This window comes from Lycorma delicatula, chromosome 11 (assembly GCF_047948215.1).
Source record: "Lycorma delicatula isolate Av1 chromosome 11, ASM4794821v1, whole genome shotgun sequence".
Lineage (NCBI taxonomy): Eukaryota > Metazoa > Arthropoda > Insecta > Hemiptera > Fulgoridae > Lycorma > Lycorma delicatula.
Window position 1 is genome coordinate 57,857,222 of NC_134465.1, and position 16,760 is coordinate 57,873,981.

Consider the following 16,760-nt stretch of genomic DNA (forward strand, 5'->3'; position numbering starts at 1 on the left):
TTCTTTTTCCTGTTTAGCCTCCGGTAACTACCGTTTAGATAATTCTTCAGAGGATGAATGAGGATGATATGTATGAGTGTAAATGAAGTGTAGTCTTGTACATTCTCAGTTCGACCATTCCTGAGATGTGTGGTTAACTGAAACCCAACCACCAAAGAACACCGGTATCCACGATCTAGTATTCAAATCCGTGTAAAAATAACTGGCTTTACTAGGACTTGAACGCTGGAACTCTCGACTTCCAAATCAGCTTATTTGGGAATACGCGTTCATCACTAGACCAACCCTGTGGTCTAGCAACAATCGACCTGAGACTGTACAAGACTACACTTCATTTACATTCATACATATCAAACTCATTCATTCTCTGAAGTAATATCTTACCGAGGTTCTGGAGGCTAAACAGAAAAATAAAGGGTGTAAAGAAGTTGAGGAATAGATTATAAATCATTATTTGTTCTTATCTCAGTTTGTAACCTAACCTGGTTTTTTTCTTAATTCGTAGGACTATCATTATCTGAATCATGGTGTAAATAATTTAGATCCAAGTCACTATTATCATCTGATGAAGAGTCTCATTTAAATAGTCTTGTATTTTGTTATTATCCATTTTGAAAATAACAGAACTTTGTATAAAAGTTAAAAGAGATGATATAAGATTATTGTAGAGCAAGGCTATGTAAACCGAATTATAGACGCATATAAAATACAGACGAATTGTACATTATTAATAACGTAAATAAAAGTAATTTCATCTTCAGTAATCAACTTAAATACTAAATTAATAAATAGCCAAAGAAACACATACTGTTACAATGATGTAAACAAAGGACACAGTTTTCACAGAATGCATGGATAAAAGGATTACATATCCCCTTACTCATCGCAGAGCCTGACATCAGTCCCTTGCGGCTGAGCCTTTTTTATTATTGGGCGGACATTTGTTTATCTAATGGCGGTTATATATTTGTGTTGTTTATAGTCGGAATTGTGGATTACTTTCTGATCAATCTGAAATATCATTACTTGGGAGACTTGAAGGTAACTGCGCCTTTCTCCCGGCGCAATTTCCCTTCATTAAAGGTCTTTCTGTCTAGTCGGAATGTGCCTAGTTTTTTAGCGGGTGCAGTGTACTACTTTTGCCAGATGGATTCACATTTTCTAGCGATAAGTCAAAAATTGTAAGATGAAGGAAGGAAGAATGGTTGGTAATCTTGTGTTTTGGAGACTGTTCTTCACTCCCGCCATCGTCTTGCATCAGCGAGATCAGAGCTTTTTCACATAAGTTAGGCGAAACATAGATATAAAATCATCAAAAGTGGTGGCAATCCAATGGCTGGCCAAGAACAGAAAATTTTACATACAGGACAGCTGAAAGTAATTTCCATTTAATTTACCAATTAGTGAGAGGTATGTTGATACGCTAAACTGAATTTTAAGAAAACAAAAGTAATTAGAATAGAAGATAAGCCATAACAAAAGGAAAAATTAAAAACGTGAAACCTAAAAGTTACTTTTAGGAGGATGGCAAAAGGTGAAATGAAATAAAAACAAGACACAATGAACTCTATTGAACTCCGTTCAATAATGTAAATACTGTTTTTATTAAACAAGATTTTTTTGAGTAAGTTTAATTTGAAAATTAATTTCTACGTTAAGAGTACTACAAAGACCAATCGTAAGCAAAACAAAAGTGAACGATATAAATCGGGTGGTATATCCTAGTTGGGATATGAATAACCGACTACAGGAAAACAGCTGTTTTGAGAAGGGATTCTAAAAGTAGGTTGCGTTCTTTGTGTTTGTGTATCTTGTAATTGAATTGTTTTCTGTTAATTATTACATTGATCTCATAATTAAAAAAAGATTATGTTGTACGTTAATTTATAAATTTTGATATTCGAAACGTCATACTTTTGATGTGTGAAATTTATCTCGAAACATACCAGGGGGGAGTTAACTCTTGTCATAGGTTGTGTTTAGTCCCGTGTTAAGAGTTACGAAATACGTGTTTTCGTTGTATAATGGAATATTAATTATTGTCCTTACGTATTAACGCCACCGCAGCAGAAATTTCGCCAATAAAGAGCAATCTTTTGGATTTCTTGTTGCTTTGTTTGCTGATTTTTGACCCCTTTTTTTAGTGCTACGAAAATGCAAATTTGGGATTTGCCAAAAACAGAACAAGATGCAATTTTATTTTTTCAGGAGAGAAATATTTTACCAAAAAAACGAAAATGTACCAATTCCCATGACATGAAACTTTATTTTGGTAAACGTAAGTTTTGGAAATGTAATTTAAGACAGTGTGATAATCAAGTGGGACTTAGAAAAGACAACTGGTTTGAGGGAAGCAGAATTCCAATTTGTTCAGCTTTGAGATTCATATACTGCTGGTGCGAGGAGTTGACGTCGATTAAATTTTGTGAAAAGCAGCTTGATTTATCGGATAAAACTGTTATAGATTGGAACAATTACATGCGTGAATTATGTGTCTTGGATATGTTGAATAAACCAAACAAGAAGGTAGGTGGACCAGATTGCATTGTGGAAATTGATGAAAGTTTGTTTACTAAACGTAAAAATAATTGTGGTCGAGTGTTACCCGAACAGTGGGTGTTTGGTGGTATATGTAGAGAAACAAAAGATTCGTTTGTTGTCACTGTTCCTAATAGAACTGGCTCTACCCTTCTTGATAAAATTATTGAAAACATTGCAGATGGTAGCACAATTTATTCTGACAGTTGGAAAGGTTACCAAACAAATAGAATAGAAATAGAACGATTCCTACATGCTAAAGTTAATCATAAATACAATTTTATTGATTCTGATACAGGAATTCATACACAAACAGTTGATAGAATGTGGGGCAGTGCTAAATGGAGGAACAAGAGACATCATTTGGAATCTTATTTATCAGAGTTCATATGGCGACAGCATCAGATGAAAGAAAATAGAGACTGTTTTGAATCTATCTTAAACTCTATATCGGCCCATTATCCACCAAAATCCGATTGACAACTTTGTTTTTAAATAAAGCTGTAGCTGCGGTGGCGTTAATACGTAAGTACCAGATTTTCTTTTACAGGAATAGTATTACTCTGTCAGTGAGTTTAAATAATATTTATTAAAATTAATCTTTTAAAAAATTGAAATTTGTTCATCTTCATTTTAAATGTACAAAATCATTGGGGGTTAAACAATCTTTTTTCATACTTTGTGAATTTAAAAAAAAAAAAATAAGTTTTATTTATTTAATACCTTAACATAATTTGTTCTTATCTCATTAACTATAATTTAAATTATTCCTATACACTCGATTCACTTCTAATTCTTTATTTATTTATGATTAATTGCATGTTAAAGAATGCTGTTTTGATCTAGGTTTTATCATGGTTTCACTTGATCAATCTTAGCAAATATTTGGACAGTTCTTTTGTTTATCCTTAAAGTAGCATATTTGATTTGATTTGATCAATTTTATTATTATAAAAGCTATCTTTTTTTTTTAAAGTTCTATTATTATTATAAAAGCTTTATATATTACGGTTCCTTTCTTTCTTCAACTAATCATTTTATTTATCAAATTGATAGGGATCTTTTTTTTAAATTCTCGTAACATCCCTTTACAGCCTTTTATTTATCTTATTTCTAAAAATAAACATATTCCTTTTAATTAATAGAAATAATACAAAAACAATTAAAACAAGAAATAACACTTAACTACATGAAAGTATATTGTACAGTTAGTGAATGTGAACATTAATTCTTCATAAATTTTATCTAACATGGTTGTGTTGATCTTCATCTTGAAGAGTTAGTTGTATGAGAAGTTCACTTTTTAAGTTCATTGAATCAGAATGCAAAATGCTGGAAATGCAGCTTGGAGGACGAAGTAGTGTCATGCACTGTTAAAGTAATTGGAAAAATTGTAATGTACATAAAAATTATGTAAGTTAGTGAATTTGTGTTGTCGTAGGAGTAAATGTGTATTTCTTTACTACAAAGAAAAGTTGAGTTTATAGAAATTGTAGTTTTCTAAGAATGTAGTTAATCAACTTTTGTTTGCTCGAGATATTTTATATTATTTGTTTAGTAGTAAAACATTCTAAAAGTTTGGATTTTTTTTTCAGTCACTGTTCAATTAAAATTTTCTTTAAATATATTTATAAATAACTTGGAAAATAAGTAGTACTTGTGAACCTCTATATCCATTTTCCCTTTGATAAATTATTTTTTTGTAATTGAGTCTTCTCCTTCTCTTTTTTTTATAATTATTTATTTCTTTTTAATAGATGTGCTAACATAATTTTTGTACAGATTTACTATATTTTTTCTTTGGTTTTGTTTCATTAATTTGTAACATTTCACTTGCTGTTTAAAATAGCTATGATTGTCAATACATAATTATTTTTCTTTTTAGAATTAAAATGACTAGAGAGGAACAATCAGAAGTGGAAAGGGCTGTACCCCTTTTTGCTGGAATGACATTTTTTGCGATGCGTCATTCAGGAGAATTATGTGGTAGTAATGGCTTACCGCTTACGCCAAATTCAATAACAATATTTGGTAGAGCACAGTTTTTAAAAACATTGAAACATCCTCATTTATGTAAATATCTTGATGTTATCCGGGGAAAACATGGTAAGTAATTTTATCTAACTATTTTATTATTATGCCAAATAATTTTAAAACTTTAATCATACCTGTTGAATTTTAAAAAAATTTCTACAAATTAAAAAAAATTAATAATTTACCAGAAATATTCTAAATTATTAGAAAATTAAGTTAAGATTATTTCTTTTTATTTTATATGTTTTAGACTTGATATAATTATGCATTATTATTACAATGTTCCATAATTGGTGAAATGATAAATCTAAATTCATTATTTTATAAAGGGGTGGAATATTGAAAAGTGTACTGAGGTAAATTATTTATCCTGTGTTGTTTGATGCTAACCAACTTCTAATTTTGTTGCTATGGGTTACTACAGCACCAATTTTATTTATTTACAAGCAAGTTTTCCCTGTTTAATATGTTGGTTGCAGTACTGGTTATGTATGCCCTGAAGCATTTACAGTGAGGCATCCTATTCTCTCCTTGATTTCCTTTCTGTGTGGCAGGTATAGCTTTCAGTGTCTTCCTCATTTTTTTAATATCATACTGAGTAATTCTAAAAATAAAATTCTGACAATTATAAGGATTAAATTTGTACCGGATCTGAAGAGTAGATATGATAGGCCAGTTCTAGCACAGTTCAAGGTCATATGACATCAAGTTGTTGAAGAGCCTTGGGTGTGTGATGTCAGAGGTGGGAGTGCCTGGAGGCAGTCTATTGGTGTAGGTGCAGAGATGGATAGAGGCAGTCAATATCAGTCTAGCTGCAGAGACTGGGTCCAGTGTTAGCACAGTTTTAGGGCATATGACATCACAGCAGATGTTGCCTATGACTGGTGCTCGAGATACGGTATCAGAGAATGTATAGGAACGGCTTTGCAATATTGAATATGTATGTGGATGTCTGCCACTGTTGCTGATTGAATTGCGCAACAGTAGTTTGGTACTGGTCATTAGGTAGTATCAGTTTGGTATTGACCATGATGAAGTATCAGTTTGGTACTGACCCATATTATAAAAGCAACACCGTTTACCCAGTGGTATCACTAGCAAGTGTATTTGGACAATGGGAACCACTAAAGATATATGCCAATTATTTAACGTTAAGATTCAACAGTTTGTAAGACTGATACTACAAAAACTCAGTGAAATGGAAGTAAACAAGGAATATGTCCTGATGAACCTATGCAAAGTTAACAGTAAATACAATATGGTGATGGTAGAGACTTCATTGGATAATCAAAAGAAATTTGACTGCTTTTAGCTGAAACAATATGCAACTCTATTTAACTATTCCCAATAGGAAACAATACTGGCTTTAAAACTAAAACTGGTATTTAAAGGAAGACATCATATAGAATTGTTGTAAATGAATTGCATGTGAAGTATGTAATATGTAGTAGTTTTATAAAAGTTAGTAAAAACATATATAAATAAAACATATATCTTAATTATTTGAGTTTATTTACCCCAAAACAATTAGAAATGTTTCAAAGGTTTTGCTAGGCGTGAAGGAGAAGAACGGGTAGCCATCATCACATTATGGTAAGTAAAAGTCTTGTATTTTCCAGCTGTGAAGTCTGCAGAGGGAATAAAGCCACTTATATCAAAAGTGCTAAATTAATGCATCAAATAGAAAACTGAAATTAAATGATAATAGATGGATCAGATACATGATGGTGTACATTAAAAAAATTAAATTACTAAAACTAAATTAAGCTATTTTAAAGCAGTCAAACAAAACCCTCTATTTCATAGTATGCATGTTACCATTAATGGCATATAGTATATCACAGTTAAGCTGTTGTGTTGGCTATTGTTGTTGTCTACTAATTAAACTCGTATGAAGTGCAGTATTATTCTATTATTACCAGTTCATGTGATATGTTAATAATACCATGTAGATCAACTTCATTTCTAGAATTTTAAACTGTGGTAATTCCTTATCAGAGACGGCATTAGCATTTATTGGAAGAAGTACATTAAACTGCCCCTTGGCTTCACCATCTACAGTGACTAACAGAGAACTGCTCTATCGATTATTTACTGCTTTCATTTCTAAGATTAAGTATGGCTTATCAACAACCAATTTGCTTGGTTTTATCAATGGTAAATGTGAGTTTGCCTTAGCTGTCACATAAAAATGATTATAGAGATCATGCTAAAATTGGTCATTGTACCCCCCACTACAGTGGCTCCACAATATGTAGTATGCGTCTGTTACATATATACAGTATACAAGTTATGTTACATCAGGTATGGAATGGGAGACTGTACCAGTGTGATTTTTATCCTATTTCATAGGCTGCATTCACCAGTCAAAGGCGCTTACTTCATACAGTTTCGTGGATCAATATGCAGACGCTATAGTATATGCAGGTACAGCGCTATCAGTCTCAAAGGAGATCTTTAAATCAATAGGCCTGATTTCAACAATTTGTTCTGGTGAGAGCAATCAACGATGTACAGAGGTACATCCTTTCTAAATTTTGCATAAGTACATCGGGTTGCTTTCTTCTCTACTGTAATAAAATTTTTGGAAATCTATAAACATTTAAAGCTTGTATCTTTTGTATTCTTCGTTACTGTCTGACATTTTTCTACACCTTTAGTGTGTACACTCAAGGAATTGATTGAATTTTATGGCCTTTACACAATCATTAAGTGACTGTCAGAAAATTTATAACATTTTGTTTTAGGCTGAGTAGGAATTGGTTTATATCCTTTTCACTCCTCTTATTGCTGCTATAGTAGTATGACACTCAAAATCGCTATTGAATGTACTTTTGATTATGTTGAACAGTGACTGTTCGCACAATTCTAACCATGCTTTGTTCTTGATTCATAAAGGGTACTATTATCGAGGCCTGATCCTTCGTTGTTGTTATTGTCCAGTAACTGCACCCTTTTACAGTTTACAGATATATGGAGCAACAAGCTGTCAATGCCAAACAGATGTCTGCTGTTATCTGCCTTAATAAGAATGAGAAACGCTTTTCCTATTGCCTCTTCTATTTCACCTATACCATTTACCTTAGTACCACTGCTGCAGATTTCTATATTGTCTTTATTCCAAACATTTGTTTTCTGTACAAAATCTTGATATTCCAGAAGAAGTCAATGAAATAGATCCCATCTTTTTAGTTGAATTCGTTAGCAAGTTTTCTATAACTTCGCTGATGTTGATAAGAAATGGAATATTGTTTGCTTTATCATCAGCAAGGTTTTTGTATTGCTATAAGTCCAGACTACATTTTTGTATGACTGTTGCCCAGTTTGAATATATTTGATTCACAGAGTTCTTGTATGGTCCATTTTTATAGGGTTGATTCGCTATCGTTTAGTAACTTTACTCTCTTAAAGGTTGGCTTGATAAATGTTCTAACTATTACATGCAAGTAACGTACTTGCATATGATATTGTGTCAGCTTAATCCATCACATCTCAGATATCAAATGGCTTCGAACTGTGCTACTAGTGGACTCAGTATCTGCACCTAGACTGATCGACCACTTGAGGTATCCCCACCGCTGATTTTACACACTAAAAGCAACATCTCTTCACCAATGTTTGATGTCATATGACCTTGAACTGCACTAGAGCCTGTATTACCTACTCTGGGAGACTGTACTGTACCATTTGAATATAAAATTCACAAATAGTTCTTTCAGTGTGTGACAGATAGCATTAGAAGAGGTGAAAGCACAATTCATACAGTAACACATCAGTGGAAATACAAATATTGGACAATAGGGGAATTGAAACATATTAAAATTTTTAATATGTGATATTCAAATTTTTAATATTACTTTTGTGGTAATACAAGTCAACTAATATTCACATTAATAAGTTATTATATTTTATAAGAATAGTGGTTCTGAAATTTTTACCATTGTATATTATTTTTTGAAAATTATTAAATGTATGATAAATATATTTCATAAAATTGGTTTTTGATTTTAAAATACTTTATAATAACGTTTTTTTTAAAAATATATTTAAATGTATAATTATTTTTAATACTTAAGCATTAGAATGCTTGAAAATAACTTCATTGTTATAGAAATTGCTGTGTTTAAAAAAAATCTTTGGAAAAGACCTAAAAAGCAACTTTTTCAAAGTTAACTCCATAGATTAAAATATGAATTAATTGAAAGTAGAAAAAAATGTAAGATTCAAAAAACAGTTATGATAATTGTATTTGTCAAAATAAAATAAATTTTAGATAATTTTCCAAAGAAATGCGTAGGGCTTAGGAAGCTTTTATAATACGAGATTCATTGTTTAGTTTCACATAGGACTTTGACACATTTTACTTGGATTATGAGTTTATACAATGCATATTTGTGTAATATGTATCTATATAATTTATGTGTATATATATATATATATATATTTTTTTTTTTTTGTATATAGATGGATTAGTCTAGGTTTTCCTTTTGTGTAGAATGTTAGGATTGTTATTATACATTTATTCTAATATAATATGATGTTGAAACAAAGCAAGACCTAATTTTATACAGTGCAATCAAGTTAGTATTACATGTAGAAAAAAGCCGGGAAAGTATTGTATGAGTATCATGGCTATGCTGGTCAAATCATGATTACCAAGATAAGACTTAAGCATATTTCAAATAATTTTTTTTTTTTAATTTAGGGGCTTTTTACTTTGGGGAAAATGTAGAAAAAATTTATTTGTAAAGAAGTGATCAGTAACAAAAATAATTAAAAGAAATTTTTTTTTAAATATTGATAAAAGAAAGTAAGTTTTATGAAAGAAATGAAAAAAATTGCTTCTAATTTTAGCTTCGGAATATTATTATATAGGTGCCAAAGCGATTTTAATTTTAATAGTCCTTTAAGTGATGAAGAAAAAAAATACAGAAATTTTTTTTAATAATAAAAATTATTTAATAGTAAAAAACCAGATATTATACAGGGTTATCATAAAAGAATGGTGCGGTTTTTAACATAGTTTAAATTAAAACAGAATTACTTACAGTTTATGTTTTTTATTTTTCAAATTTGTCGTCTCAAACATTTTTTTACATAATTAATAAATTTCAATATGTGCGTCCTTAGTTGCTCGACAAATGTCCAAACGATACTCAACTTCTCTCCAAACATTAGTTAACATTTCTTTGTTAATGATTGTCATTGCTTCATTAATCCTGTTTTTTAAGTGGTTTTGGTCGCAAATTTTTTGTGTATAAACAATGCTTTTGATGTACCCCCACAAGAAAAAATCGCAAGGTGTCAGGTCTGGACTCCTTGGAGGCCAAAGTACGGGTCCTTGCCGGCCTATCCATCAATTTCCAAATTTTTCGTTCAAAGCGTCTGTGACCAATGCATTGAAGTGCGGGGGAGCACCATCTTTTTGGAAATGAAGTCGATGAATGTTTTCGAGTTCATCCAGCTGAGGAAAGCAATAATAAAGCAATAATTGGTTAACATGTCAAGATACACAACTCCATTAATTGTTTTTTCAGCAAAGAAGAAAGGCCCTATTACACGATTTTTCATCACACCACACCAAACATTAACTTTAGGCAAATCACGTTGTTTCTTAATAATTGCGTGTGGGTTCTCAGAGATATTCGTGAATTGTGTCTTGTTAACATAAAACATAAAAATTATATCATCTAAGAATGATTCTTTTTCACTTATTCTGTCCCAACATTTCAACAGCGAAATTGTAACGTTTTACACCATCATCGGGTTTCAATTCCTGCAGTATCTGGATTTTATAAGCATGTAATTTCAGTTTTTTATGTAAAACTGTTGATTTTGGAATACCTAATTCGACGCTTTGACGGGAGATGGACTTCCCAGGACTTCTAATTGCCGATTGTCTAATTTGTTCAACCGTTTCGTCTGGTACATTTGGTCTGCCGATTGATTTCTGCTTCTTAACCGATCCGGTTTCTTCGAATGTTTGAACCAACGTGTTATGTTATTTTTGTGTGGTGGATCTCTTCCGAATTCACGTCGAAATGCACGTTAAACTAAAATTCTGGATTTTAATTCAGCCATCGATAAAACACACTTTGCTTTGTCTTTATCCGAGAACATAGTAAATCACTAAACTCACCGCATCAACATTACAAGAACTGACGTTGTGGTTACAATGCTGATAAACAAACTTTTGGGTTGGAGGCTTTTAGGGATACCAGTATAACATCTAGAAATTTTCCTAAATTCTTCCTATGAATTACTGAAACCGCACCATTCTTTTATGATAACCCTGTATTTTTTAGGGGTGAGAAATATAAAAAAAAAAATTTCTCTAAAAAAATATTTCATAGTTAAGCTTAACAAATTTCTGTAAGTAAAGTTTATTTATATCTAACACCCCTCCAATAAAGCAAAAAAAAAACTTTTCTGTGTTAAAAAGAAAAAGTAAAACTTTTCTGTGTTAAAGATCCAGGGTTTATAATTTTTGAAAATTGAAGACTTTTTTAGTAACTTTATATATGATATATAAAATACCAAAAAATTTGTGCAAATAAATAAAATAAATTTTTATTATTTTTTGGGTTATGAATAATCTGTCCAGATACATTAATATATGGACAGATATATTAACATATAGTTTTTCATTGTTTATTTACAACACTTTCAGTTATCATCATTAAATTTAGTTTATACTTTTTTTGTATTAACTTCTATAGTGTTAATTTAGTTTACTTCTTGAGTTTTGTTAAGACCTCCTTGTCTTTTTAGTATTTGTTTTGAAATAAATTGAAGTAAACCAGAACCAATCCTTAAAATGAGAAAACAGTACGTACATAGCAAAAGTATTAATATTATTAGCAATGTTATTAAGTACTTTGAGAAGAGAAAAAACAGGTAGATTTAGATTACATCATGTTACGTCAATTGCGAGCTGTTAGATTCACATTTTCCCAGCTTTGAAGTTAAATTGGTTTCATTGTAGATTGATGTTGATTGCAAGACTGATGAAATATTGATTTGATTATGCAATATATAAAGAGTTTTTTCTATGAAGAGTTAGAATAAAAGGAACATCTATCCATCAGTTCATGAACTTGAAAGAAATTTAACTGCTCGACTGGTGAGAAGAAAATGAAGAAGATCTTATCAAAATAAAAGAAAAGTAGGAAATGGTACATCTTATTCTGACCTGTAAAAGTTTTTTGAAATTACTTTATGATTGAATAAAATTAAAGACTACATATTAATTTTGTATTATGAGATCTGATAAGTGTAATTTAAAAGAAAAAGAAAATATGATTGGAAGAGTACAAAAATGAATAGGGTTAATAATTTTTATGAATGCACTGTTTATGAATGATTTGAGTGTTTCGATTAGTAACATAATGTAAATAAATAAATAACATAGTATTGTTTAAATTTGGAACTAAAAAATAATCTTCAGTACATTTTTAATAGATTGTATATTTTGTTACAGAGAGGACAGTGGTAGTCTCAGAATTTCATAAAAAAACATTAAAGCAATTAAAACATATTAGTTTATATAGAACAATACAAATAGCAAGACAAACCTTAGAGGCTTTATCATATTTAAATAGTAATGGTATTGTACACCGTAATTTAAATCCTGAAAATATACACATTAATGATTATGGGGACGTACAATTATTTAATTATGGTTTATTTTATATGACAGATGGTGGTACAGATGTTTCATTTCCTATTGGGTATGTTAATTATGATGATTTTTTTAATTTTTATTTAAATAACTTAACAATTTTCATTACAATTTATATTACTAGTGTCATTTGGAAAGTTCTTGACCTATCACAAAGATAGCACAAGTATGACCAAACGACTATGATATTTGTCAAATATGATCCTTTAGATGGCATGCTGTGTAGTTTCAGATGCTTGTGTTGAGTTCTTGTTCTTGGCGATCAAGAAAAGCAAATAAGTTATATTTCTGAAGAATGGATAAAATTGAAGTTTGAAAGGTATAACCCCGATGGACATACAAAAAGTGTTATATTCCACTTTAAAGGATTCTTCTTCATTGTTTTCAACTACAAAAAAGTTGGCTGTTGAATTTAAACATGGTTGTACATCCATTCAAGATGATGATGAATGCTTGGGACACCCAAAAACTGCTAAGACCAACAAAATTGTCACAAAAATCCACAATGTTCTATTAAATGATCCGATGAAAGGTACGCATTCAATCTTGCTGACATTACAATCCTCTCAATAGATCATGTCTGATAAATTCTACATAATGTTTTTGGTATTAAAAAGCTTTTTGCTTGATGACTGCAGCGATTGTTAATAGTGAACCAAAAACCCATTTGACTGAACAGTTCTCGAGTGTGTTTAAATTTATTTAACATGATTCTGGTGAGTTTCTTCTATATCTTAAAATAGTAGATGAAACATAGATTCACCGTCTCACACCAGAAATCAAACAGTGGAGGGAAGCAGGTGAAAATACTCCAAAGAAAGTGAAAACTGTTCCATCTGCAGGAAAAGTTATGGATATGGGTTTTGGGGATTGTCATGATGTGGTGATCATAGACTACCTGGAAAAAGATGGGATCCTCACTGAGGATTATTTTGTTGGATTTAAGGGGGCTATTCATGCTAAATGTCTACATCTGCCGGCCTCCATGGTGCGAGTGATAGAATCTCAGTCCTTCATCCGGAGGTTCTGGGTTCGAATCCAGGCAGGCATGGCATTTTTTACACGCTACAAAATTACCATTTCATCTCATCCTTTGATGCAATATCTAATGGTTGTCCTGAAGGCCATAAAAAAAAACTAAGTCCACATCTTGTCAAAAAGAGTGCTCTTTCACTACAACAAATGCACCTGCTTTCACAAATTGTTTGTTGTTGCAAAACTCCCATGAACTAGCAAAATATTTAGCTCCCAGTGATTACTTCCTTTTCATTAACCTGAAAAAATGTTTTACTGGATGGATTTACTTCAAATGATAAGGTCAAAGCTGAGACATCAACGATTTTTAAGATTTAAGACAGATCACATTATACTGAGAGTAGAAAAATTTGGAAAGTCATTGAAAAAAGTTGTGTAAGCTGACTACATTGAAAAATTAAAAATAATTTCTAAAAATCTTTTGTTTTCTTTGTCAGGCCGAAAAACTTTCTGATTGCCCTCATATACCTTGTATGTCAATCCTATTTTGTTCTGTTGCAGTTATAAAAGTTTCAAGTTATTGCAATTTGATAGATTTTTCTGCGATAAAAATGTATCCAATTTGTATTTGACCTGATCAGTTGAAAGCAATTATGTTGTGATTTTATAAAAATTTGTTTTTTTCACGTTAAGAATTGTGTAGTAATAGATTTAATTTGTCTTTCTCGATTGTTATTTAAAAAAAATATAATTTACAGCTTTTATGTAAAGTGTTTTGTGATTGCTTACAGTTCTATTTCTTATAACCTTAAAAATTAGAGATTAGGAATGAAATCATGCTCATGGAATTTTCTGTTAACATGGTTTCTGAATATTTGTGTAGTTTTGTTTGTTCAATTTGTCTTTTTTTGTGCAGGGCCTAATGTGTTATCATATCTCAAGGTTATATGATGTTAGAGCAGTTATCTTCTGCAGCTGATCTAAGCCTCATACTTTATTATGGTTGTATTTTTAGCACAGATTTTATCCCCATCACACCACCCGATCTAAATCTTACAATTTATGTAGGTCCGATGTTAGCATAGTTCAAGGTCATGTAGTGTCAGAGGTGTTTTAGATCTAAATCTTGTATCTTATGTAGGTCCGATGTCAGGATAGAATTTAATGTACTAAATCTCGTATTTTATTGAAGGCCATGTGACATCAGAGCAGTTGCCTGCAGCCGGGGTTCAAGACACTAGCGCTGGCGGTTGAGATGCAAATTAGATGAAGACACTAATAGAGGCAGTGGGTTAGAGCAGAACTAAAGTAGACACTAGTGCTGGCGGTTGAGATATGAACCAGATGAAGAGGCTGGCCGTGGGTTAGAGCAGAACTAAAGTCATCATCGTCATGTTAAAATAATAATCAAAATAGTAATAGCGCCAAATATGATTTAATAAATAAACGATGTCAGAGTAGGTGTCTGTTGGTTGTGCAATATTAGACTGGTGTCGATTGCCAAGTGATATTGGCTAGATGCGGGCTAGCATGGGGTGTCCGAGGAGCGGTATGCAGTACTGCTTGTGAGAGAGGACATACTGATTAACTCGCTGTGGTAATCTAATAGGTCGCAGTAGTTGGTCGAGTTGCGCAACATTAGCTTGGTGCCAGCTGTCATTGGGTATCAAATTAGTAGCGGTTTTCAGGGGGGAATCAGCCCAGTGTTGGCTGTCAAGGGGTATCCTATCATAATACCATTTACGTGCCGGCATGATTAGCATGTAGGACGATAACATTCGATCATTCATCATGTCATCCTTTAACAAGAGTGCAATTACCGAACGACAGGGAATCAACCCTATTGAAATGGATCAGACTAGGTCATTTTGGATAGAATGTATTCAGTGTCTGGGCTGCAGGTGTACAAAAATATAACCGGGAATTATATCAATACAAAAACCTTTCTGATGATAAAGCAAAGTATAATGAATTTCTGATTGACATCGTGGGAGATATTGAAAGCTTGCTTTCATAATCAATTAAAAAGACAAGTTCTATTATGTTCACCTTCATTCTGGAATGTGAACGTTTTCCACAGAAGAGGAATGCTATTCGGAGTAAAGATGATATCCAAATCTGCAGCAATGATATTCAAGTAAATGGTATATAGGTGAAATGGAAGAGGCGATTGGGTAAGCATTTCACATACTTAAGGTGGATAACAGTCGACATCTGGTTAGTGTTGATGGCTTATTGCTCTGCATAACCATAAACTGTAAAAAAGTGTGTTTACTGGATGAAGACAAAGGAACAGGCCTTGATAAAGGCCCTTCTCAGGAATCAAAAACAAAATGTGCCAGGTTAGAAGTGTACAAACTGTCACTATTTAACAATCGAAAGCGTATTCAATAATGACCTGTGTATGTACTACTATAGCAGTAAATGAGGTGGTGTAAAAGATATATACCTATTCCTAGTCAGCATAAAACAAAATGTTATAAATCTACTGACTGAGCTGATTAAAAAACATAAAATTCTCAACCTATTCCTAGAGTGTACACATGAAAGACATAGCAAAATGGCTGACAACAACGAAGATTATGAAATCATTCTTTAAAAGAATGATGAATGAACTGGCTAATTTTAAAATGCCACAACATAGTAAAAACATCTTAGCATATGCTGACTGAATGTATATTAAAGCCGACTCCTTGCTTTCTGTCATCGTCCAAGAATTTTACGTCACATAGCCTATGAGCTACTGCTTGTACTTTGTGTCTCATGACTCTGTTGATGATGAGATAAAGCGATTACTACTTCAAACACTGCTGCTGTACAGAGGTCTAACCTTGTACAGCATTTTGTACAATAATTACTCGAAATAAATAACTGGCAGACAAACTGAAACGAAACAAAAAAATGGTATTTACGTCTGAAGACAATCACGACCAATAACTGCGAGATGTATACAATACTGTTCATTTCTGAAGCGACAAACATGAGAGATAATTGCCACTTTACAGGTAGGTACAGAGCAGCACTGTGTAACAATTCCTACCTGCACAGGAATTCACAAACTAGTATCCCCCATCTTCATCCACAGTCTATCAGGCTACGATTCTCACTTCGTCATAAGAGGACTTGACTATGATGACAAAATTATGTAGGTAATACCGAAAACGACTGAAAAGTTCATCACATATACTAAGAACATCAGCAAAAATGTATCGGTAAAGTATGTGGACTCATTCCAGTTTATGACTGTCAGCTTAGACTTGTCCAGTGTACCGTGAAAGATGCGTTCCAGCATATCCATAGGTACTTCAGCGAACAAGGGTTGCTGCTAGTGACAAGAAAGGTGTACATGCTTATGACTACACTGACTCCTGGTCAAGCTTGAAGAAACGACTTTACCATCTAAAGAACAGTTCTACAGCAGACTAATCGACTCGCACATAGGTGAAGACGATTACAAATGTGCACAAAATATATGGAATTACCTCAACTGCCATAGATTAGGTGACTACAGTGATGTTTATCTGAGATGTGA

At 32.1% G+C, this 16,760-nt stretch overlaps 1 protein-coding gene across 4 annotated transcripts in view; it reads left to right on the plus strand.

The window, feature by feature from the left end:
* Positions 1-1,648: 1,648 nt before the first annotated feature.
* LOC142332140 (TBC domain-containing protein kinase-like protein) overlaps positions 1,649-16,760 on the plus strand; it is a 44,835-nt gene continuing 29,723 nt past the window's right edge. The window contains exons 1-3 of one of the 4 annotated variants that reach the window (XM_075378401.1): positions 1,649-1,782; positions 4,424-4,644; positions 12,053-12,302. In XM_075378401.1, coding sequence (XP_075234516.1) covers positions 4,431-4,644; positions 12,053-12,302 — 464 coding nt within the window. In that variant the 5' untranslated portion in view covers positions 1,649-1,782; positions 4,424-4,430. Of the gene's footprint in view, positions 1,783-1,854; positions 1,875-2,926; positions 3,064-3,919; positions 3,952-4,423; positions 4,645-12,052; positions 12,303-16,760 lie in introns of those variants that run through there. The other 3 variants (XM_075378399.1, XM_075378400.1, XM_075378398.1) reach the window with 3 other exon arrangements.